The sequence below is a fragment of the Bufo bufo genome, chromosome 8, assembly GCF_905171765.1.
Source record: "Bufo bufo chromosome 8, aBufBuf1.1, whole genome shotgun sequence".
Taxonomy (NCBI): Eukaryota; Metazoa; Chordata; class Amphibia; order Anura; family Bufonidae; genus Bufo; species Bufo bufo.
Genome location: NC_053396.1, coordinates 194,585,768 through 194,610,338, shown reverse-complemented (window position 1 = coordinate 194,610,338; position 24,571 = coordinate 194,585,768). Strand labels below are relative to the sequence as shown.

At 42.1% G+C, this 24,571-nt stretch overlaps 2 protein-coding genes across 2 annotated transcripts; one reads left to right on the top strand and one right to left on the bottom strand.

Annotated features, from left to right (window-relative positions):
- Positions 1-2,113: 2,113 nt before the first annotated feature.
- LOC120978149 (interferon lambda-3-like) lies at positions 2,114-3,708 on the bottom strand. The gene is made up of 5 exons (XM_040406375.1): positions 3,568-3,708; positions 2,877-2,954; positions 2,660-2,803; positions 2,471-2,551; positions 2,114-2,203 (listed from the first exon to the last, which is right to left on the bottom strand). Exons 1-5 carry the CDS (start codon positions 3,706-3,708, stop codon positions 2,114-2,116), a joined length of 534 nt encoding a protein of 177 aa, XP_040262309.1.
- Positions 3,709-4,190: 482 nt separating this feature from the next.
- On the top strand, positions 4,191-23,806 carry LOC120978148 (interferon lambda-3-like). Its single transcript, XM_040406374.1, has 8 exons — positions 4,191-4,340; positions 5,655-5,711; positions 6,088-6,179; positions 22,388-22,577; positions 22,902-22,979; positions 23,114-23,257; positions 23,372-23,452; positions 23,717-23,806. The coding sequence occupies exons 1-8, from the start codon at positions 4,191-4,193 to the stop codon at positions 23,804-23,806; spliced, it is 882 nt and encodes a 293-aa protein (XP_040262308.1).
- The last annotated feature ends 765 nt before the right edge of the window (positions 23,807-24,571 follow it).

Below are 24,571 nucleotides of genomic sequence, written 5' to 3'. Positions count from 1 at the left end.
AGCCATGCAGACCAATTTGATGCAGTGTGCTGTCTATGGTCTGAGCACTGACAGGCGGACCCCCCACCCTTCTTTTTTCTTTTTATCAGATAATTTTTATTAAACATTTTTCTTGAAAAACAACAGAATACAAGCAATCAGGCCCCTATCCCCTCCCAGCCTTCCCCCTGACCACCCCCGCAGGTCAGCAACATAGAGATTGTCCCTAGTAACGTTTCTGTTAAGGCTTCTCCATTAAAGTTCGGATTCATATCCTATCTCTTGACTCCATGTGGTTCTTCGAACCCCCACCCCTTTCACCTCTATATATATATACACACCAATCAGAACATAATACCCCACAAAGAAAGACAAATAAATACAGATTAACAAAACTTTTTTAATTTACTAAGAAATTTCATATAAAATCAATCACAACAGCGGCATAACCATAAAAAGAAAAGGAGGATCCAGTGGTCATGTAGTGAATAAATATATATAGTAGGTGGGCAGGTTGTAAAAGGAAATTCAAATCGATCATCTAATTGACTGGTGTGGGGACTCGCTCTGGTAGACACGATTAGCGGACGCGGTATAGAGGCAACAACAAGTTCTTTGGATCAAAACTGTTCAGTGCAAAACAAGCAGTCATAAACAAGCAAAAAGTCACCTTGCGGTGTTGGTGGTAATTCCCACCATGCGGCAATTCTGCCTCAAAGAGTCCTTGACCATAGCAGCACCAACCTGTTTTCACGCCAAACAGGTAGCAAGCCTTCATCCACAAGGCCCCCAGATCCCAACACAGAGACATGGCTTCTGAGCCCAGCTGCCTATTTAAGGACAGCCAGGTGCTGCCAAAACCCGGACCCGGCATTTAAAATCCGGTCCGGAATTTGACCTCACCTGGCTGTAAATCAGCCCAGCAGCACATGCTGGGAGGAAAATACCTGTTTTCCCAGACCAAACCTCTCACTGTGTCACACTGGGCACAACAATAAGTAAAGTGCATAGTGCGTATGAGCCCCAGAAAAATATAGAGTAAAAGCAACAAATCATATGCATATAAACTGACATAATAGTCAGATACAGACCGTCGTACGTTTCACTGCTCAGATCCTCAGAGAGTGCTTTTTCAAGAATGCCATGTTGAACTTCCAGTGACCAGTGTTAGAACACCAAATGTAACCCACCTGCTCGTCATTCACACCTGAGACCTTGTAACACTAACGAGTCACATGACACTCGGGAGGGGAAAAGGCTAATTGAGCACAATTTGGCCATTTTCCCTTAGGGGTGTACTCACTTTTGTTGCCCAGGGTTTAGACATTAATGGCTGTGTGCTGAGTTATATTGAGGGCACACCCAATTTACACCATTATACAAGCTGTACACTGACACGGCCGTGTCAGGCTGGATTCCTGTTCAGAGCAGGAGCGCACGGCGTCATTGGTTGCTTTGACGCTGTGCGCTTCATGCCGCCGCTGCTGTACAGTAATACACACGTATAGTGTATACTCGTATAAGTGTCAGATCCTCAGGGTTGTCCCATGAAAAGATAGAATAAAATATTTACTAAATGTGAGGGGTGTACTAACTTTTTTGAGATACTGTATGCCACTTGTGCATGTACTTTAAAATAAAAGGGGTTCTCTGGATGTTTAATATTGGTGATCAGATGTCAGATCAACGGGGGTCCAACTCCTTGCACCTCTGCCAATTAGCTTTTTGAGAAGGCTGCAGCACTCCGCTGAGCGCTGTGGACTTCTTACAGCTCACCAAGCACAGCGCCATACCTTGTATAGTGGCTACGCTTGATATTGCAGGCTGTTCCCATTCACTTGAATGAGACTGAGCCGTGCATAGGTCATGTGACCGATGAACACGATGTTATAGGCCTGGAAAGCGCCACAGCCTCTTCAAACAGCTGATTGGCTGGGATGCCAGGAGTCGTCGATCTGATAGGATCCTGGAGATAGGCCATCGATATGAAAATATCAGAAAACCCCTTTAACTGATGTATCAGAGATGTCCATGGGGTTGCGGGGGTTACTTAAAAAAGTGAAATTCTTCAGTTGAGTTTGGAAATTGAAGCTCATCCTCTAGATTTGCAGATCTTCTTCAAGCTTCTTTGTAGTTACATCCCATGAACCAAACACCCAATATCTTCCACCATTAGCGGGATAAGGTTGAGTAACACGGCGTCCTGGAGACATTGTGGAGATGCCTACAAAAAAGATGTTTAAAGTGTCTATAGACATGCCGTAGATTCACCATTAATTACAAATTTTCCTTGTTTTCTTGTCATCTCCTCTATCTGCCATCTATGTTCTTTCTTCTCAGTGATAATCAGATCATTTTATAATGTGAAGCCCTCTAGTCATCAGAAGAACCTCATCTACTGTATGAGTCCAGGGTCATTTCTCTGCTCCACCATGGAGGACATGATGGTATTAGTGAATGTTACATCTATAGGTCAGTATTGGACTCTTACCTCTTTCACAAAGTGCTGGAGATGGTGCAGCCATGGCTTCAGCTCTTCAGAAGGTGTTTTACTGTTTCCTGGTGACTCCCTCTGAACATAAGAAATACAAGATGATAAGTTATGGGTCAATAGGTCCAGAACCCAAACATCAAAGCATGAACCATGCAAACAATGAACATGAGGACCATATGGACTTACACAGATCAGAAGATCATCCCTGACCTTGAGGAACATCATGAGTGACTGTGATACAGGGACAGGCACAGCAGACGTGGACAGATTTGCCAGAACCTCTGTGGTTATTGTAACTCGCTCCAATGTCAGAATCAGACGGTCACTGGACTGCAGAAGAGACGATGTTGAATAGACAAACTTGGACTGAGTTTAGAGAAGAGAGTGCTAGATATGTACTTACCTCTAGGTCACATACAGATGGCTTGTGTCTCATCATTCCTTTGCAGCATTTCGTTGCTCTAGTGCACTTTTTCTTCTCCTGTGGAGGAAGAGATCAGTAATTGTTGGAGCTTTACATCTTGTAATGTACATTATCAGGGGCGTAGCTAAAGGCTCATGGGCCCTGGTCCAAGGGTTCAGCTTGGGCCCCCCCTTCCTTCAGTGTTTTGTGGCTAGGGAAGCACATAGCCTTCATGCTGCCTGCGGCAAAAAATTCTTGACCTAACCCCTTCCCTCCAGCCAGAGCTATAACTTGACCAGCATGCACTTTTTATAATACTGGTGTCTTTCTATAATACTGATATCTTCTTATGTGGCACAAGGGTCTTTGGGGCCCATCAGGCTCCTGGGCCCGGTAGCGACTGCTACCTCTGCACCCCCTATAGCTACGCCCCTGTACATTATATGTTTAATAGAAATGACTTTATTCGAAAAATGGGACTTCTGAAGTCTACTATACAATATGTCAGGAACCATATAAATGTGACCAGTGGATATACGTACAACAATGGTTCTAATCTGCCTTTATCTAGAAGGCCACCATATATCATACATAATGGCAAAAATAAGATGGGATTGGATTCTGATTTTTTACTAATCCCCCATTTCTGTAAATCAGACTCCTCTCAGTAGAAGACAATCTTCATCCTTACATATTCATTTTGAAGTTCTCTGATCATCTTGATGTCTGCAGAAGATACTGATTTATATCTAGATATTGGGCACCGTCTCTTGTGTGGATGTCCAGTCACGGCCACAAGTAGAATACAGAAGACCACCAGTCTGATGTCCATGGCTGGAGTTTTGGTGCCGATCTGAAGACTTTCTTCTCTTCCTATGAACCATATTATTATAGTACACAAATCCGTCATGTAAATGTCCACAGCTACACCCAGGAGAAGACACTCACCTGCCCGGTTGTCTTGTGTCTCTCTGCTCCTGTTCTCAGCTCTGGCTCAAGTCCTCCCATTTTTCTCCCTTTATATTTCAGTCTCAAGGAGAAAAAATCCTTCATCTTCAGTATGTGGAAAAATCTTTCTCCCTAACATTCAGAATTCAACAGACGGGTGACGCCATCGGTGGCACTGTCTTACTGCGAGAAAGGGTTAATGTTCAAATTGTTCTTGGAAAGAGCAGTTACGATTAATGTTCAAGGCCTGAGATGATGAGGTAAAACGGGGGGACGTGAAGCACACACTGGCTGATAAGATGTACAGAGACGTCCTGCAGATTTGAGCCGATTAGTTGTGGTGCAGGCTATGAAAGGGTAGTTCCAATGGAAGGAAGGGAGCCGATTACACAGATTGTGCAGGATGGGTCCAAGCTGGAACTCCTGCAAGCTGCTCTCATCACTGGGTCGCACACATGGAAGCCGACTTCTGACATTGGTGACGGTGTGTCCACTAATTTGCCCCAGCAGGGTTGTGTAAGTCAAGTGATTACTCAGCTGCTTCTGTTTAATCCATTTTCTTCTGTGTATATATCTTGTATATCTCTTGTACTATGTTTTGCACTTAAAATGTTCATTTATAAAAAATATATTAATATGTCATAACGACACTGGACCCCCACTGATCGTTAGAAGTAGGAAAGAGAAGCGCTCACAGAGAGCTGTCTCTTCTCGCTGTAGGCTCTTGAATAAAGAAAAGAGCGTTCTGTCGGAGAACTTCTCTCTCCTCCTTCTACCGATCAGTGGGCGTCTCAGCTCAGATACAGAAGAATGATGAGACACAAGTATGTGACCTAAAGGTAAGTACGCCTCTAGCTTTAGTTTCTTTTGCTCATCGATTTCTTACGTAATACTCCTCTAAATAGAATTCTCCTTAAAGGGCTTCTGTCACTTAATATAATGTGGCTAATATAAATGCCAAGAGTGTGCAAAGCAGTAATCAAAGCAAAAGGTGGCTACTTTGAAGAACCTAGAATATGCCATATTTTCAGTTTTTTCACACTTGTTTGTTATGTATATAATTCCACATGTGTTAATTCATAGTTTTGATGCCTTCATAGTCGTGAAAATAAAGAAAACTCTTTGAATGAGAAGGTGTGTCCAAACTTTTGGTCTGTACTGTACATATATATTTATTAATTATGGGTATATTATTTATAAGCGTTGGTGTGTCTAAATATACTTTTTGTAAAATAATGGCACCCCATTTCGTTGGTGGTTGTAGTGGCTGCATGCTTATTAGGCAAACACTTACCTGAATAAAGCATCCAGCGACGTCACCGGACTCTCCGTCTCCTTACCAGCGATGCCGGCGTCTTCTCCTCCTGGTGTAGGACTGACGTCATCGGCGCAGGCGCACTGAGGAAGGAGCAGCCAAGCGAGCGTCCTTCTCTCAGAGCGCCTGCGCCGAATGAGGACCGGAACGGCGCAGGCGTGGGATTTCAGCTGCAGACAGGGCCAGCGGAAGGAGGAGAGCGCTCGCCGGCCCTGTCAATCAAGTGGAGGAGGGGGCGTTTTTTTAGACCAAGGATGCGGCGGCTACCAGCAAGTAACCGCCCAACTTGCTGCTAGTGAAGAAATTTGCATATCACAAAAGTACTATTTTTAAAGAATTTAAAGCACAGCCAGAGGTAAGAGGGGTATATATGGACTCTGCGTACATTAGCAATTATATTAAGTCCAATACTGAAAATTGCTGTTTGGGGGGTGACAGAAGCCCTTTAACTCTGAAGATACACAAGGAACCACTTTTAGGAACCTATAACTCTTTCAGCATCTTCCCTTCTACAGCCCAGTGATCATCTGATTCTGACCTTGGATCGATTTACAATAAACACAGAGGTTCTGGTAAATCTGTCCACGTCTGCTGTACCTGTCTCTGTATCACAGTCACTCATGATGTTCCTCAAAGCCAGGGATGATCTTCTGATCTGTCCAAATTGTCCTCATGTTCATTGTTTTCAGGGTTCATGAGTTTATGTTTTGATTCTGGACATAACATAGGCCAAGTTCACACTTCACTTATTTGGTCAGTTATTTGTATCAGTTATTGTGAGCCAAAACCAGTAGTGAAGCCTACTCAGAGATAAGGTATAATGGAAAGATCTGCACCTGCTCTGTGTCTTTGACCCGCACTTGGTTTTGGCTCATAATGACTGATAGAAATAACTGACCAAATAACTTGAACTTGGCCTTACTCTCATATTGTATTTCTCATGTTTAGAGGGAATCACCAGAACACAGTAAAACGCCTTCTGAGGAACTGAAGCTATGGCTGCACCATCTCCAGCACTTTGTGGAAGAAATAAGTCTCCTGTATTAATGTTAGATGTGTCATGTTCCAGTGTCATCCTGTCCTTCATGGTTGAGCAGATAAATGACACTGAACATGTGCAGTAGATGAGATCACACTGATGACTAGAGTGGTTAATATTATGCAATGATCTGAACTTCACAGAGAAGGTAGAAGAATTTTAGAAGAACAACGGGCAGATAGAGAAGATGACATGAAGACGAGGAATTTGTAGTTAATAATGGTGAATCCACAACATGCCTACTAAATCCTTTACTTTTTTTATTGTAGGCATCTCCACAATGTCTCCACCATGCCATGTTACTCATCAGTCTCATCTCACTAATGGTTTGAAGATGTTGGGTGCTGGGCTCATGGAAAATAATAAAAAATAAGCTTCAAAGAAGATCCACAAGTCTAGAGGATGATCTTCAATTTTTAAACTTAAAGGGGTTTTTCGAGAGTGTAATACTGATGACCCCCGCCGATCAGCTGTTTGAGAAGGAAGCGGCACTTTCTTCCTTCTCCAACTTTTACCTAGGCCGTTCATCGCTTACGTGGCCTAGAAGCAGCTCAGCCCCATACAATGGAATGGGGCTGAGCTGCGATACCAAGCACAACCACTATACAATGTACGGCGCTGTGCTTGGTGAGCAAGGAGAAGACCACGGCACTGAATTGAGCGCCGGTGCCTTCTTAACCTCTTACGGACACAGAGCGTACCTGTACGCCCTGATGTCAGAGTCCTTAAGGACACAGGGCGTACAGGTAGGCCCTGTGTATTTCCGATCACCACTGCACGGCGGGCGGTGATCGGAACGGTGTGCCTGCTGAAATCATTCAGCAGGCACCCTGTGACAATGCCGAGGGGGGTCCTGTGACACCCCCCCCGTATCAGCGATCGCTGCTAACCGCAGGTCAATTCAGACCTGCGGTTTGCAGCGTTTTTCGGGTTATTCGGGTCTCCGATGACCCGGAATAGGAGGGTGATCGGTGATGTAGAACCTGTGAGGTGGCGGTGACGGAGGGTGAAGATGAGGTTAAGGATCGCCTGTGATTGGCTAGAGGGACTGACCTGGAGATAACATCCTGGAGCTCCGCTCTCCCCGCCCACAGACTTCTGTGTGAGCAAGGAGAGAGGAACCCTGTGTCGGTCCCTCTGCATCCCACACGGTCCGCTGCCATTCGTGGCCCCTGAGACCCCATAAAGTGCCATCTGGCATATAAACATTTAGAGAGAGCTTTAGGTTAGGCAGGGGTAGTGTGCGACCCCCATCCCCCCAGGGGTGCTGCAACTTGCCCCCCCTTCCCCCACATATTTTTGGGCGCAAGCAATTTATTTTTATTTTTGTAGGTGCGCTGACTGTGGCCGGCACTCTTAGCCGTAAAAGAGCGTCCAGCCACTGTTAGCGCATCGCCCACCCCACCTCTGATCAACTTGGTACCGCTGATCAGCGAGTTTTTAGGGTGTGAGCAATTTTTCGGGGATTCTGTTAGGTTAGGGTGGGTTAGGGTAGGGTATACATAAAAACACACCGTCCCCCCCCCCCCCCCCCACACACACTAAATAAAGTTTTTCACACACACGCATTCCCATTTAGCATTCTAAGATGGCCCGCCAGATGTTCTCGGCCGAGGAGGCATATATACGCCCAGCTGCTTTTCGACTCCGAGAGCCCCAGTGAGGATGAGGATGACCCCACTTTTCTGTTATTCTTGTTTTTCCTCATCGTCATTTCTCCTGAGTAAGGACATATCCCATATGTGGACGTAAAGTGCTCTGCGGGCGAACTACACGGCTCAGAAAAGAGAAGGAGCGCCATTGGGATTTTGGTTGTCCAAAATCTCAATGTCGCTCCTCTTCTGAGCCGTGTAGTTTACCCGCAGATCACTCTACATCCACATATGAGGTATTTTCTGACTCGGGAGAAATTGGGCTACGAATTTTGTGGCGCTTTTTTTCCTATTACTCCTTGTAAAAATGAAATGAAAGGGGCTACAAGAACATGTTAGTGTAAAAAAAAGGAGATTTAGAATTTTCTCCTCCACTTTGCAGCTATTCCTGTGAAACACTTAAAGGGTTAACAAACTTTCTGAATGTCATTTTCAATACATTGAGAGGTGCAGTTTTCATAATGGGGTCATTTATGGGGGATTTCTAACATAAATACCCTCAAATTCACTTCAAAACTGAACTGGTACCTAAAAAAATCTGATTTTGAAATTGTCATAAAAATTTTTAAAATTGCTGCTCAACTTTGAAGCCCTCTAGCATCTTCAAAAAGTAAAAACATGTCAACTTTATGATGCCAACATAAAGTAGACATATTGAATATGCGAATCAATATATAATTTATTTGGCATGTCCATTTTTCTTACAAGCAAAGAGTTTCAAAGTTAGAAAAATGCAAAATTTAAAAAATTTTCATGAAATTTGGGAATTTTTCACAAAGAAATGAGGGAAGTATCCGCGAATAAAGCATAAAGTAGAATGTGTCACGAAAAAACTGTCTTGGAATCAGTATGATAGGTAAAAGCATCCCAGAGTGATTAATGCATAAAGTGACACTGGTCAGATTTACAAAAAATGGCCTGGTCCTAAGGTTGAAAATGAGCCCGATCCTCTCAGTATTAACCTCTTCCGGACACAGGGCGTACAGGTACGCCCTGATGTCCCGGTAATTAAGGACACAGGGCGTACCTGTACGCCCTGTGTATTTCCGATCACCGCCGCGCGGGGGGCGGTGATCGGAACTAGGTGCCTGCTCAAATCATTGAGCAGGCACCTTGGCTAAATGCGCGGGGAGGGGGGGGGGGCTCGTGTCAATTCATACCTGCGGTTTGCAGCTTTTTATGATGCGGCAGGCAGCGGTGCCATCTGGTCCCCGTGGGGCTGTGGGAGGGACCCGATGGCATGGAAGGCAGCGCGATGCCTTCCTGAGGCATCGGCGCTGCCTTCCGGTCACGAGCCTGTGAGATCCAGCCCCCTGGATCTCACAGGCCGGAAGCTGTATGAGTAATACACACAGTATTAGTCATACAGCCAATGCATTCCAATACTTCTGTATTGGAATGCATTGTAAAGGATTAGACCCCCAAAAGTTGAAGTCCCAAAGTGGGACAAAAAATAAAGTGAAAAAAAAGTTTAAAAAATAAAGTTTTCCCCCCCAAAAATTAAAAGTTTCAAGTAAAAATAAACAAAAACGTCATTTTCCCCAAATAAAGAAAAAAAATTGGTAAAAAATAGGGGGGGGGGGAGTATACATAGGTATCGCCGTGTCCGTATCGACTGGCTCTATAAATATATCACATGACCTAACCCCTCAGATGAACACCATAAAAAATAAAAACTGTGCTAAATAAACCATTTATTTGTCACCTTACATCACAAAAAGTACAACAGCAAGCGATCAAAAAGGCGTTTGCCCACCAATATAGTACCAATCTAACCGTCACCTCATCCCGCAAAAAATGAGCCCCTACCTGAGACAATTGCCCAAAAAAAAAAAAAAAAAATATGGTATCGCCGCGTCCGTATCGACCGGCTCTATAAAAATATCACATGACCTGGCTCTATACTGTGCTAAAAAAAACATTTTTTGTCACCTTACATCACAAAAAGTGCAATAGCAAGCAATCAAAAAGTCATATGCACCCCAAAGTGCCAATCAAACCGTCCTCTCATCCCGCAAAAAATGAGACTCTACCTAAGATAATCGCCCAAAAACTGAAAAAACTATGGCTCTCAGAATATGGAGACACTAAAACATGAATTTTTTTTGTTTCAAAAATGATATTATTGTGTAAAACTTACATAAATAAAAAAAAAGTATACATATTAGGTATCGCCGCGTCCGTATCGACCGGCTCTATAAAATTATCACATGACCTAACCCCTCAAGTGAACACCGTAAAAAATAAAAACTGTGCTAAATAAACCATTTTTTGTCACCTTACATCACATAAAGTGTAATAGCAAGCGATCAAAAAGTCATATGCACCCCAAAATAGTGCCAATCAAACCGTCATCTCATCCCGCAAAAAATGAGACCCTACCAAAGATAATCGCCCAAAAACTGAAAAAACTATGTCTCTCAGAATATGGAGACACTAAAACATGATTTTTTTTGTTTCAAAAATGAAATCATTGTGTAAAACTTACATCATTTAAAAAAAAAGTATACATATTAGGTATCACCGCGTCCGTGACAACCTGGTCTATAAAAATACCACATGATCTAACCTGTCAGATGAATGTTGTAAATAACAAAAAATAAAAACGGTGCCAAAACAGCTATTTCTTGTTACCTTGCCTCACAAAAAGTGTAATATAGAGCAACCAAAAATCATATGTACCAAAAAAACTGCCACCCTATCCCATAGTTTCTAAAATGGGGTCACTTTTTTGGAGTTTCTACTCTAGGGGTGCATCAGGGGGGCTTCAAATGGGACATGGTGTCAAAAAACCAGTCCAGCAAAATCTGCCTTCTAAAAACCGTATGGCATTCCTTTCCTTCTGCGCCCTGCCGTGTGCCCGTACAGCTGTTTACGACCACATATGGGGTGTTTCTGTAAACTCCAGAATCAGAGCCATAAATATTGAGTTTGGTTTGGCTGTTAACCCTTGCTTTGTAACTGGAAAAAAATGATTAAAATGGAAAATCTGCCAAAAAAGTGAAATTTTGAAATTGTATCTCTATTTTCCATTAATTCTTGTGGAACACCTAAAGGGTTAAGAAAGTTTGTAAAATCTGTTTTGAATACCTTGAGGGGTGTAGTTTCTAGAATGGGGTCATTTTTGGGTGGTTTATATTATATAAGCCTCACAAAGTGACTTCAGATCTGAACTGGTCCTTGAAAAGTGTTTTTTTGAAAATTTCGGAAAAATTGTAACATCCCCCAAAAATAAAATGTCATTCCCAAAATGATCCAAATATGAAGTAGACATATGGGGAATATAAAGTAATAACTATTTTTGTAGGTATTACTTTGTATTATAGAAGTAGAGAAATTGAAACTTGGAAATGTTAAAATGTTTCCAAATTTTTAGCAAATTTGGTATTTTTTTATAAATAAAAATGCATTTTTTTACTCCATTTTACCGCTGTCATGAAGTACAATATGTGACGAATAAACAATCTCAGAACGGCCTGGATAAGTCAAAACGTTTTAAAGTTATCACCACATAAAGTGACACTGGTCAGATTTGCAAAAAATGGCTTGGTCCTGAAGGTGAAAATGAGCCCGGTCCTTAAGGAGTTAAAGTCTCGGAAAACCCTTGTAAATTCTGATGCATCCAGTGTCGGACTGGGATACCTAGGGCCCACCAGTGTAACTGATTCTGGGGGCGCACCTTAGGGCTCCTTCACACTAACTTATTTTTTTTCCTTGTCCGTATCATTATTTTTTTTTGTGGCCTGTATGTGAAACCATTCACTTCAATGGGGCCGCAAAAAAACGGAAATGACTCCATGTACATTACGTGTCTGTATGTCCGCATGGCCGTTACGCAAAATGATAGAACATGTCCTATTATTGTCCACATTACCGACAAGGATAGGACTGTTCTATTAGAGGCCGGCTGTTCTGTTCCGCATAATGTGGAATGCACACACCCGGTATCCATGTTTTACGGATCCGTAATTTGCAGACTGCAAAAAATCCAACGGTCGTGTTCATGAGCCCTTACAGTGATAACAGAAATATTAAAGATGACGTATGATGGCGGACACTCACAGCAAAATGCACAAACAACATACATGTGGCAGAATTTAGGCTACTTTCACACTTGCAGTAGCAGGGTCCGGCAGGATGTTCCGGCGGGGGAACAGCCTGTCGCATCCGTGCTAACGCTAGCCCACCGTGCCCCCGGAAGTCCGCTGTAGTTTTTGTCCGGCCGCCTCTCGGCATGTTTGCCATGCTGTGGCCGGACTTCCAGCATTATAGTGAATGGGGCCAGAGCGGACCTCTGGCGGTGGGCTAGCGTAAGCACGGATCTGGCAGGCTACGGATACGTGCTGTGTATAATGTGATGGAAAGGAGGCAATATGGACAATCACAATACATTAGTAAGTGCCTTGTATTAACTGCATGATAAATGTCATTTACTGAAGTGAAACAAACCTTTTAAGCATAAATGTCTGGCATGAAATTTACCAAATCTTAACCTCCTCAGATTGCACATAATCTGCAGTATTTAAAAGGGTTGTCCTACCATAATGACCATCGCCCATCTACAGGATAGGTGATAAATATCAGATTGCTGGGGGTCTGACTGCTGGGACACCCACTGATCATGATAAAGGGGTCCTGAGACATTCAATTACATTACCACCAATCTATGTACACAAGGGTCTTAAAGGGGTTGTCTCACTTCAGTAAGTGGCATTTATCATGTAGAGAAAGTTAATAGCAACTTACTAATATACTGTGATCCATGTTGCTTCCTTTGCTGGCTGGATTCATTTTTCCATCACATTATACACTGCTTGTTTCCATGGTTACAGACCACCCTGCAAGCCATCATCCAGCAAAGGAAGCAATATGGATAATAACAATATATTAGTAAGTGCCTTGTATTAACTTTCTCTACATGATAAATCCGATGAAGTGAGACAACCCCTTTAAGACCACGTTCCCTTGATCATGGGGATCCCAGCAGTCAGACACCCACCAATCAGATATTTATCACCTGTCATGTCATAGCTGTTTTACCTTTTCACATTCCCTATCCTTAACCCCTTAAGGACCCATGACGTACCGGTACGTCATGTGTATTTCCGATCACCGCCGCCCTGCGGTTTGCGGATTTACCAGCGGTTTGCGGCGGTGTGTCGCGGTGCCATCGGGTACCCATGCGGCTGTAGGGGGACCCGATGGCATGGAAGGCAGCGCGATGCCTAAGGAAGGCATCGCGCTGCCTTCCGGTGACGAGCCTGTGAGAACCAGCCCCCTGGATCTCACAGGCCAGAAGCTGTATGAGTAATACACACAGTATTACTCATACAGCCAATGCATTCCAATACAGAAGTATTGGAATGCATTGTAAAGGATTAGACCCCTAAAAGTTCAAGTCCCAAAGTGGGACAAAAAATAAAGTGAAAAAAAAGTTGAAAAAATTAAGTTTTCCACAATTTTTTTTTAAAGTTTCAAGTAAAAATAAACAAAAAATTCATTTTCCCCAAATAAAGTAAAAAAAAATTGGTAAAAAATAGGGGGGGAAAAAAGCATACATATTAGGTACCGCCGCGTCCGTATCGACCGGCTCTATAAAAATATCACATGACCTAACCCCTCAGATGAACACCGTAAAAAATAAAAAATATAAACTGTGCTAAATACACTGCGTGCAGAATTATTAGGCAAATGAGTATTTTGACCACATCATCCTCTTTATGCATGTTGTCTTACTCCAAGCTGTATAGGCTCGAAAGCCTACGACCAATTAAGCATATTAGGTGATGTGCATCTCTGTAATGAGAAGGGGTGTGGTCTAATGACATCAACACCCTATATTAGGTGTGCATAATTATTAGGCAACTTCCTTTCCTTTGGCAAAATGGGTCAAAAGAAGGACTTGACAGGCTCAGAAAAGTCAAAAATAGTGAGATATCTTGCAGAGGGATGCAGCACTCTTAAAATTGCAAAGCTTCTGAAGCGTGATCATCGAACAATCAAGCGTTTCATTCAAAATAGTCAACAGGGTCGCAAGAAGCGTGTGGAAAAACCAAGGCGCAAAATAACTGCCCATGAACTGAGAAAAGTCAAGCGTGCAGCTGCCAAGATGCCACTTGCCACCAGTTTGGCCATATTTCAGAGCTGCAACATCACTGGAGTGCCCAAAAGCACAAGGTGTGCAATACTCAGAGACATGGCCAAGGTAAGAAAGGCTGAAAGACGACCACCACTGAACAAGACACACAAGCTGAAACGTCAAGACTGGGCCAAGAAATATCTCAAGACTGATTTTTCTAAGGTTTTATGGACTGATGAAATGAGAGTGAGTCTTGATGGGCCAGATGGATGGGCCGGTGGCTGGATTGGTAAAGGGCAGAAAGCTCCAGTCCGACTCAGACGCCAGCAAGGTGGAGGTGGAGTACTGGTTTGGGCTGGTATCATCAAAGATGAGCTTGTGGGGCCTTTTCGGGTTGAGGATGGAGTCAAGCTCAACTCCCAGTCCTACTGCCAGTTTCTGGAAGACACCTTCTTCAAGCAGTGGTACAGGAAGAAGTCTGCATCCTTCAAGAAAAACATGATTTTCATGCAGGACAATGCTCCATCACACGCGTCCAAGTACTCCACAGCGTGGCTGGCAAGAAAGGGTATAAAAGAAGAAAATCTAATGACATGGCCTCCTTGTTCACCTGATCTGAACCCCGTTGAGAACCTGTGGTCCATCATCAAATGTGAGATTTACAAGGAGGGAAAACAGTACACCTCTCTGAACAGTGTCTGGGAGGCTGTGGTTGCTGCTGCACGCAATGTTGATGGTGAACAGATCAAAACACTGACAGAATCCATGGATGGCAGGCTTTTGAGTGTCCTTGCAAAGAAAGGTGGCTATATTGGTCACTGATTTGTTTTTGTTTTGTTTTTGAATGTCAGAAATGTATATTTGTGAATGTTGAGATGTTATATTGGTTTCACTGGTAAAAATAAATAATTTAAATGGGTATATATTTGTTTTTTGTTAAGTTGCCTAATAATTATGCACAGTAATAGTCACCTGCACACACAGATATCCCCCTAAAATAGCTAAAACTAAAAACAAACTAAAAACTACTTCCAAAAATATTCAGCTTTGATATTAATGAGTTTTTTGGGTTCATTGAGAACATGGTTGTTGTTCAATAATAAAATTAATCCTCAAAAATACAACTTGCCTAATAATTCTGCACTCCCTGTAAACTATTTTTTGTCACCTTACATCACAAAAAGCTTAATAGCAAGCGATAAAAAAGTCATATGCACCCCAAAATACTGCCAATCAAACCGTCATCTCATCCCGCAAAAAATGAGACCCTACCTAAGATAATCGCCCAAAAACTGAAAAAACTATGGCTCTCAGAATAAGGAGACACTAAAACATGATTTTTCTTTTGTTTCAAAAATGATATTATTGTGTAAAACTTACATAAATAAAAAAAAGTATACATATTAGGTATCGCCGTGTCCGTATCGACTGGCTCTATAAAAATATCACATGACCTAACTCTCAGATGAACACCGTAAAAAATTTAAAATAAAAACTGTGCTAAATAAACTATTTCTTGTCACCTTACATCACAAAAAGTAAAATAGCAAGCGATCAAAAAGTCACACACACCCCAAAATAGTGCCAATAAAACCGTCATCTCATCCCGCAAAAATCATACCCTACCCAAGGTAATCGCCCAAAAACTGAAAAAAATTATGTCTCTCAGACTATGGAAACACTAAAACATGATTTTTTTTGCTTCAAAAAAGAAATCATTCTGTAATACTTACATAAATAAAAAAAAAGTATACATATTAGGTATCGCCGCATCCGTGACAACCTGGTCTATAAAAATATCACATGATCTAACCTGTCAGATGAATGTTGTAAATAACAAAAAATAAAAACGGTGCCAAAACAGCTATTTCTTGTTATCTTTCCTCACAAAAAGTGTAATATAGAGCAACCAAAAATCATATGTACCCTAAACTAGTACCAACAATACTGCCACCCTATCCCGTAGTTTCTAAAATGGGGCCACTTTTTTGGAGTTTCTACTCTAGGGGTGCATCAGGGGGGCTTCAAATGGGACATGGTGTCAAAAAAAACTGTCCAGCAAAATCTGCCTTCCAAAAACCATATGGCATTCCTTTCCTTCTGCTCCCTGCCGTGTGCCCGTGCAGCTGTTTACGACCACATATGGGGTGTTTCTGTAAACTGCAGAATCAGGGCCATAAATATTGAGTTTTGTTTGGCTGTTAACCCTTGCTTTGTTACTGTGAAAAATGGATTAAAATGGAAAATTTGCCAAAAAATTAAAATTCTGAAATTTCATCTCTATTTGCCAATAACTCTTGTGGAACACCTAAAGAGTTAATGACGTTTGTAAAATCTGTTTTAAATACCTTGAGGGGTGTAGTTTCTTAGATGGGGTGACTTTTATGGAGTTTCCTCTCTAGGGTTGCATCAGGGGGGCTTCAAATGGGACATGGTGTCAAAAAAAACAGTCCAGCAAAATCTGCCTTCCAAAAACCGTACAGCATTCCTTTCCTTCTGCGCCCTGCCGTGTGCCCGTACAGTAGTTTACGACCACATATGGGGTGTTTCCGTAAACTAAAGAATCAGGGCCATAAATATTGAGTTTGGTTTGGCTGTTAACCCTTGCTTTGTAACTGTAAAAAAAATATTAAAATGGAAAATCTGCCAAAAAAGTGAAATTTTGAAATTGTATCTCTATTTTCCATTAATTCTTGTGGAACACCTAAAGGATTAACAAAGTTTGTAAAATCAGTTTTGAATACCTTGAGGGGTGTAGTTTATAGAATGGGGTCATTTTTGGGTGGTTTCTATTATGTAAGCCTCGCAAAGTGACTTCAGACCTGAACTGGTCCCTAAAAATTTGGTTTTTGAAAATTTCGGAAAAATCTCAAAAAAGATTTGCTTCTAAACTTCTAAGCCTTGTAACATCACCAAAAAATAAAATATAATTCCCAAAATGATCCAAACATGAAGTAGACATATGGGGAATGTAAAGTAATAACTATTTTTGGAGGTATTATTATGTATTATAGAAGTAGAGAAACTGAAACTTGGAAATTTGCAATTTTTTAAAAAATTTGGGTAAATTTGGTATTTTTTTATAAATAAAAATGATTTTTTTTTACTTCATTTTACCAGTGTCATGAAGTACAATATGTGACGAAAAAACAATCTCAGAACGGTCTGGGTAAGTCAAAGCGTTTGAAAAAGCTATCAGCACTTAAAGTGACAATGGTCAGATTTGCAAAAAATGGCCAAGTCCTTAAGGTGAAATAGGGCTGAGTCCTTAAGGGGTTAAAGGTTTTCTTTGGGTGTAAAAATTTTTTTTTTTATAAAAATGTAAAATCTTGCCCAAAATATATGTCAAACTAAAATAGAAATGCTCGCCTGTTAAAGGGCCTGTGTCCACTTTTCTAGTTATCCTCTATCCACAGGATCAGGGATAAGTAAGTGATCCGTGGGGGTCTGAACGCTGGAGCCACCACTGATCGCCCTTCTTGACTGAGTGGCAGGTAAAGCATATGCCCTGCCTCTCCATCCATTCTCTATGGGGTCGCCGGAGATGGCGGAGTACAGCGCTGGCTAATTCCAGTGGTCCCAAAGAGAATTAATGGAGCAGCAAGGCATATGTGTGGCCTGTCACACCATCAAAAAGGGGGAACAGGACCCGTTACTGAGATCAGTGGGGGTCGCAGAATCGGACCCCACTAATCATATAGTTATGCCCCATGGTGTGGAGAGGATAACTTGAAAACCTGCACAACCCCTTTAAATCCTCCACCACTCCACCACCAGTATCTCTTTACATGGCGGCAGTGATGCCTGTAAATACGGAATATCATCACTTCCGCCATGTAAACCTTACGTGTCAATACTGGAGAATATGACGCACTGTGCAGAATTATTTGGGCATAAGTCTACTTTCACACTTGCGTTTTGGTTTCCGTTTGTCAGATCCGTTCAGGGCTCTCACAAGAGGTCCAAAATGGATCAGTTTTGCCCTAATGCATTCTGAATAAATAAGGATCCGCTCAGAATGCATCAGTTCAGTCTCCATTCCGCTTTGGAGGCGGACACCAAAACGCTGAACCAAACAGATCCACCCTGGCACACAATGTAAGTCAATGGGGATGGATCAGTTTTCACTGACACATTCTGGCACAATACAAAACTGATCCGTCCCCCATTGACTTTCAATGGTGTTCAAGACGGATCCGTTTTGGCTATGTTAAAGATAATACAAACGGATCCGTTCTGAACGGATGCAGATGGTTGTATTATCTGAACAGATCCGTCTGTGCAGATCCATGATGGATCCGCACCAAACGCGAGTGTGAAAGTAGCCTAAGTCCAAACCCCTTTGCAGGTCACAACCTTTAACAAAGCCCAAGCAAAGGTGCTAGAGGAGCAACGTGAGCAAAGGGCACAAACGGAGGGTCATACCTGAAACAGAGACATTAGGGTCACTTGAGGCAGGGTAAGGGCTTGTTCACACGACCGTATGGCTTTTTTAGTGTTTTGCGGGCCTTTTTAACGGATCCGTTTTTTGTTTCAGTAGTGTTTCCGGTTCCATTCCGTTTTTCCGTTCCGTATTTCTGTATGGCATATACAGTACTTACATAGAAAAAATTGGTCTGGGCATAAAATTTTCAATAGATGGTTCCGCAAAAACGGAACGGATGCGGAAGACATACGGAGTACATTCCGTATGTGTTCCGTTTTTTTTTTTTTGCGGACCCATTGACTTGAATGGAGCCACGGAACGTGATTTGCGGGCAATAATAGGACATGTTCTATCTTTGAACGGAACGGAAATACGGAAACATAATGCATACGGAGTACATTCCATTTTTTTTGCGAAACCATTGAAATGAATTGTTACGTATGTGGACCGTATACGGAACTCAATAAACGGCCCGGATACGGAACGCAAAAAACATTCGTGTGAACGAGCCCTAATAGTGGGTATCCTGGAGCAGGGGTAACTGGAGAAGAGGCAATATTAGCGGTGCATTTAGAGTGGGGGCATCTGGAGCTGGGTCACTTATGAGGGTGCACCTAAAGCAGAGGCATTAGGGTCATTTAAGGCAGGGTAATAGTGGGGATCCTGGAGCAGCTGCAGGGGTATTCGGGTGCAACTGAAGAAGATTCAATATTAGGGGTGCTTTTAGAGTGGGGGCATTGGAGGGGCATCTGGAGCTAGGGCACTTATGGGGATGCACCTAAAGCAGAGACATTGGGTAGGACCTAGGGCAGAGTCCCCCCAGTGCCACTCTGAACTCTGCAGAGAGCAGCACACATTCATAGATCTGTGTCTGCTATAAACAAATCCCCTATTTCCCCCTTACAGTCTCCTACAGCTCACTACTGTCACACACCTGAGAAATCAGCCCAGCACCGCAGAGGAGTCCTTCTCTCCAGCAGCCACAGTTTCCTGACAGCAGGAGGATGGCCAGACATGTTCTCTCCTCCTTTACTGCAAGCAGCCCCAGAAGTCTAGAAGATACTGCGGGGCCTCCTGTACAAGGTACACCAGTAGGAGGCTGCATCACTGTGTGATACTGCCACCTAGTGGTTACAATAATTATCTCTCCTGAGAAAGGAGAAATAATTACTCCCCATCTTATCTCGGGCTTAGGAGACTGGGGGCCCACCAAGGAATCCCCCGCCTCCCCAGTGGGCCAGTCCGAGCCTGGAAGCATCAACCAATCTTCATCCGGTGACTATGAAACACGGGAAAAGAAAAACACTTTCCATGGATTATAAACCTCGGCCAATACAGAAGAAGAAGCTCTTCAAGATCTTGATTATCGTCTTCAATAGTTTATGGAACTTTTTGGGAAAAATAAAAAATATAAAAAATTATACATACAGTGGATATAAAATCTACACACCCCTGTTAAAATGTCAGGTTTCTGTGCTGTAAAAAAAATGAGACAAAGATAAATCATTTCAAAAAATGTTCCACCTTTAATGTGACCTATAAACTGTACAACTCAATTGAAAAACAAACTGAAATCTTTTAGGTAGAGGGAAGAAAAAATCTACCGGATTCAGGTCTGGGCTCTGGCTGGGCCATTCCAAAATTTTAATCTTCTTCTGGTGAAGCCATTCCTTTGTTGATTTGGATGTATGCTTTGGGTCGTTGTCATGCTGAAAGATGAAGTTCCTCTTCATGTTCAGCTTTCTAGCAGAAGCCTGAAGGTTTTGTGCCAATATTGACTGGTATTTGGAACTGTTCATAATTCCCTATATCTGTCACCTATTTTTACCATATAAAACTGTTAACATAGTAATGTGCAATAAAGTACCTTCATTCCAGCATGTGTCTTCTTTCTTTTATTCAACTTTTCATTTAGATGAAAAAGTGATTTTTATGATATGCTAATTAAGCCTCAAGGTGCCCAGAGGGGCGTTATTCCTCTCCTCTAGAGCCCAGTAACGCCCCCCTGCAGTGCCCAGCCCGCCTTTCTTCCAAGCCCAGCACGCCTCCTAAGAAATACATTTACTCCCACATCCTTGCCGAACGGCGCCGCTCCCTCCACTACGTCATGTAATTTATTCACCCCACCATCCTTGCGTCCTCCTTTCTTGGCCTCCGAAATCCCGCGCAGCCGCAGTATCGCTGACTGCCTGCGCCTGTACGATACTCCGGCTCCTGAGGCAACAGCGCTCTGATTGCGTCACTGGGCTCGTCGCATGCCCAGTGACACTATTGAGGCTGTTTCCCTCAGGAGCCGGAGTATCGTACAGGCTCGGAGGATTTCGGAGGCCAAGAAAGGAGGACGCAAGGATGGTGGGGTGAATAAATTACATGACGTAGTGGAGGGGGCGGCGCCGTTCGGCAGGGATGTGGGAGTACATTTTCTCAAAAAGACATATGTTATATCAGGGCGTATGGGCATCATAGAGGGGGTCTCCTGCTACAGCATTGGTACAGCGTCCGCTGCTGGAGAAATGTCTGGCCAGATGTAACTTCCCTCAGCTGATAGCTGGAGGTTAGAGGAGCCTGAACTGATGAGACAACTGCTTTAAATCTTTCTTGATATATTTTTAGACTCCCATAGTTTTAAGGCTATGTCTGTCCATGTTTGCACATGAGAATAGCCCTTTTCATTGATGCAAGTGAGAAAAAAAAATGGAACGAACGCGGAAGGTAACCGCTTTCCACTGATACGTTTTCTGTGGACCGACAGATGGAGCAATAAAAAAAGTGCTTCCTGTTGCTCTATTTAACCTCTTCTTGCTCTTACCATGCAGCTTAGGAGGAGTAAGTGGATCCACCTGCAATAAAGAAATGATCCTTGCTTACTTGACAGATCCCCTCGCTTCTACATCAGTTCTCTGAGATCTGTTTACCCGGTTGCATCAATCACACCTGAAGGGTGCAACCAATCACTGGTCTCTTTAGTGCTTTGCTGAGGCCAGTGATTGGCCGCAGCCGCTGTGTGTTGTTGACATGACATGCAGTTGTGTAAAGATATCATGACCGGAGTAGCGGCAGGTAAAGATCACTTCGTTTTCGCTGGCAGATTCTCTGTTGTTGACCACAGTATCTGTCCTTTCATGGGGCTCAAACTGATGATCTTTTTAATTACTTGTAGTTTCTTCCTCTGAGTAATAACAGACACTACAGCTGGATCTTCCTCAACCCTAAACCATTGCCATTGTCATTCCCTACTCCAAAAATTTTCTTAGGTTGACCTGGCTTAAATTTTGTAGCTGAAGTTTCCTGTTACAGGCTTTTCTTTGGAAGCCATGATGATTGAAGATCATTCACTAGATTTATTGATTTTCGAGAATTATTATACAAGAATGGCTTGTGTCTCGCCATTCATGGTGGACATGGTCTCCTGTGAAGGGTTAGAGCAGGATTTCTTGGAGCTTTACATCATGTAATGTGCATTAAACATACATATTGTAATGACTCCTCTGAGAATATGTTCTAGTAGAGTGTGACTGCTGAGGTCTAATATAGAGGGTAAATCAAAAGTCAGGAACCACATTTAAATGATTAATAGGAGTTTTACTACATATGACAGGAGAAAACCTTGTGATATACAGATATGGAGGTAGTTACTGAGTGACGGGAGGATCCTCATTATGTTTATAGCTCCTCCTGTATTAGGGGAAGGAGTTTGTCTTAAGAATCTTCTCCCAGTTACCTGACGTCTCCTTCTCACCTGTATAGTAAGGAAACTGAAAGTTGTAAAGAGTTCCCACGGCTGCTTTGTCTCCTGTCTCTTGAATCCTGAACGTTAGAGAGAAGATTCCTCCACATTCTGAAAATAAAGGAATTTCTTTCCATGAGACTGAAATATAAAAGGAGAAAGATGGGAAGACTTGAGCCACAGTTGAGATCAGCAGCAGAGAGACACAAGACAACCGGGCAGGTGAGTGTCTTCTCCTGGGTGTATATACAGAACATCAGATCTGTGGACATTTACATGATGAATTTATGTACAATAATCATATGTATTATTATCTTATACACAGTTTCAAAGGAAGAGAAGAAGGTCTCCAGATCGACATCAATACTCCAGCCATGGACGTCAGACTGGTGGTCTTCTGTATTCTATTTGTTGCCGTGACCGGACATCCACACAAGAGACGCTGTTCAATGTCCAGATATAAATCAGTATCTTCCACTGACATCAAGATGATCAAAGAACTGCAGAATGAACATGTAAGGGGGAAGATTGTCTTCTACTGAAAGGAGTCTGATCCGTGGATATGGAGGTTGAGTCAAAAGTCAGGAAGGAAACTACTGGTAAATCTTCAAGAAAATTGATCCTTTATTATATGTTGATAGAATTGTAGAGTAACCAACTTCATAGATGCTCCCATCTACCATCGGTTCCTGGCTTTTGACTCTTGACCCTCTATTAGACATCAGCAGTCACACTCTATTAGAACATATTCTTAATTAAGTCATTACAATATTTATTGTGTATAATATGTACCACACTTGATATAAAGCTCCAACAAATCCTGTTCTCACCCTCCGCAGGAGAAGGACATTTCCACCAGTGCAATGAAATGCTACAGAAGAATGATGAGACACAAGCCGTCTGTATGTGACCTAAATGTAAGCAGGCTGTCTCTTTACTTGCTCATCACCTTCTTGCACAATAATCTTCTAAAATAAAACTTTACCTACAAATATACACAAGGAACCACTTTTATAAACCTATAAACTTTTAAACATCTTCTCTTATACAGCCCAGTGACCGTCTGATTCTGACTTTGGAGCGAGTTACAATAACAGCAGAGGTTCTGGCAAATCTGGCCACATCTGATGTGCTTGACCCTGTATCACAGTCACTCATGATGTTCCTCAAGATCAGGGATGATCTTCTGATCTGTGTAAGTTCATATGGTTTTCATTGTCACTCTTTGCTTGGTTCATGATTTGATGTATTGTTTTTGGTTCTGGACATATTGACCCATAACTTATCATTTTGTGTTTCTTTTGGTTAGAGGGAGTCATCAGAATACAGTAGCACAACTTCTGAGGAGCTGATGCCATGGCTTCACCATCTCCAGCAATTTTTGGAAGAGGTAAGAGTTTGACACTGGCCAACAGATGTAACATGCACCATATCACTCTGCCCTCCATGGTGGGGCAGAGAAATGAGCCTGGATTTAGAGTAGATGAGGTTCTTCTGATGACTAAAGGGTTTCACATTATACAATCTAATTTCATTAAAAAGAAAGAAGGAAGAAAGAGCATAGATAGCAGATAGAGGAGATGACATGAAGGAATTTATAGTGAATGGTCAATCCACAAGGTGCCTAATAAACCCTTGACTTATTTTATTGTAGGCATCTCCACAATGTCTCCAGGACGCCGTGTTACTCAGCCTCATCTCACTAATGGTGGAAGATGTTGGGTGTTGGGCTCATGTAAAATAACTACAAAGAAGTTTTAAAGAAGATCCACAAGTCTAGAGGATTCAATTTCTAAGCTTTAATTGTGTCGCATCTCCCATGAAGTCAATCCTCTTCATCCTATGACTAATGGTGACTATGAAATATTAGAAAGAGAAAGAAGAAAATCACTGTCCACAGATTGTAATCTTCAGCCGCCACAGAAGAAGAAACTCTTCTGGAACTTCATTCTCCTCAATGTTTTCTGGGCCTTCTAAGAAAATATGTTTCTTTTGTCGAATATCCCTAAAAAAAGATGAATATTCTTTGATGTTTTAAAGAAGATTAATTTATATTTTATGTATTTATATAATTTATTTGAATATATTTATATCTAAAATTAATTTATTTATTTTATTATATATTTGCAAATTAATTTAAATTATCATATTATTGCATTTTATTTATTGGATTTCTTATAGATTATTTATATAAATTTTAAATAAAAAAAAATAAAAAATTGTCCAACGTTCATATTAATCTGATGATTATTATTTATGCCATGAAGCTTGAAGTCTCCATGGTTTTTTGAAGTGAGTTCTTTCTTCCAGGCATCATCCTTTTTTCACCCCTGGATCTTAAACATATGGAACCCAGACAGTGTCATTCTTCAAGCAGGACATATTATAGGTAAAGTTTATAGACCCTGGTGATGAAGAGAATGACTACAAAGTCACCTACAAGTGGGGTTGCTTTTTATTAGGTTTTTGTCAGAGCATGGGACCACCAGGGGATCTACTCACACGTTCA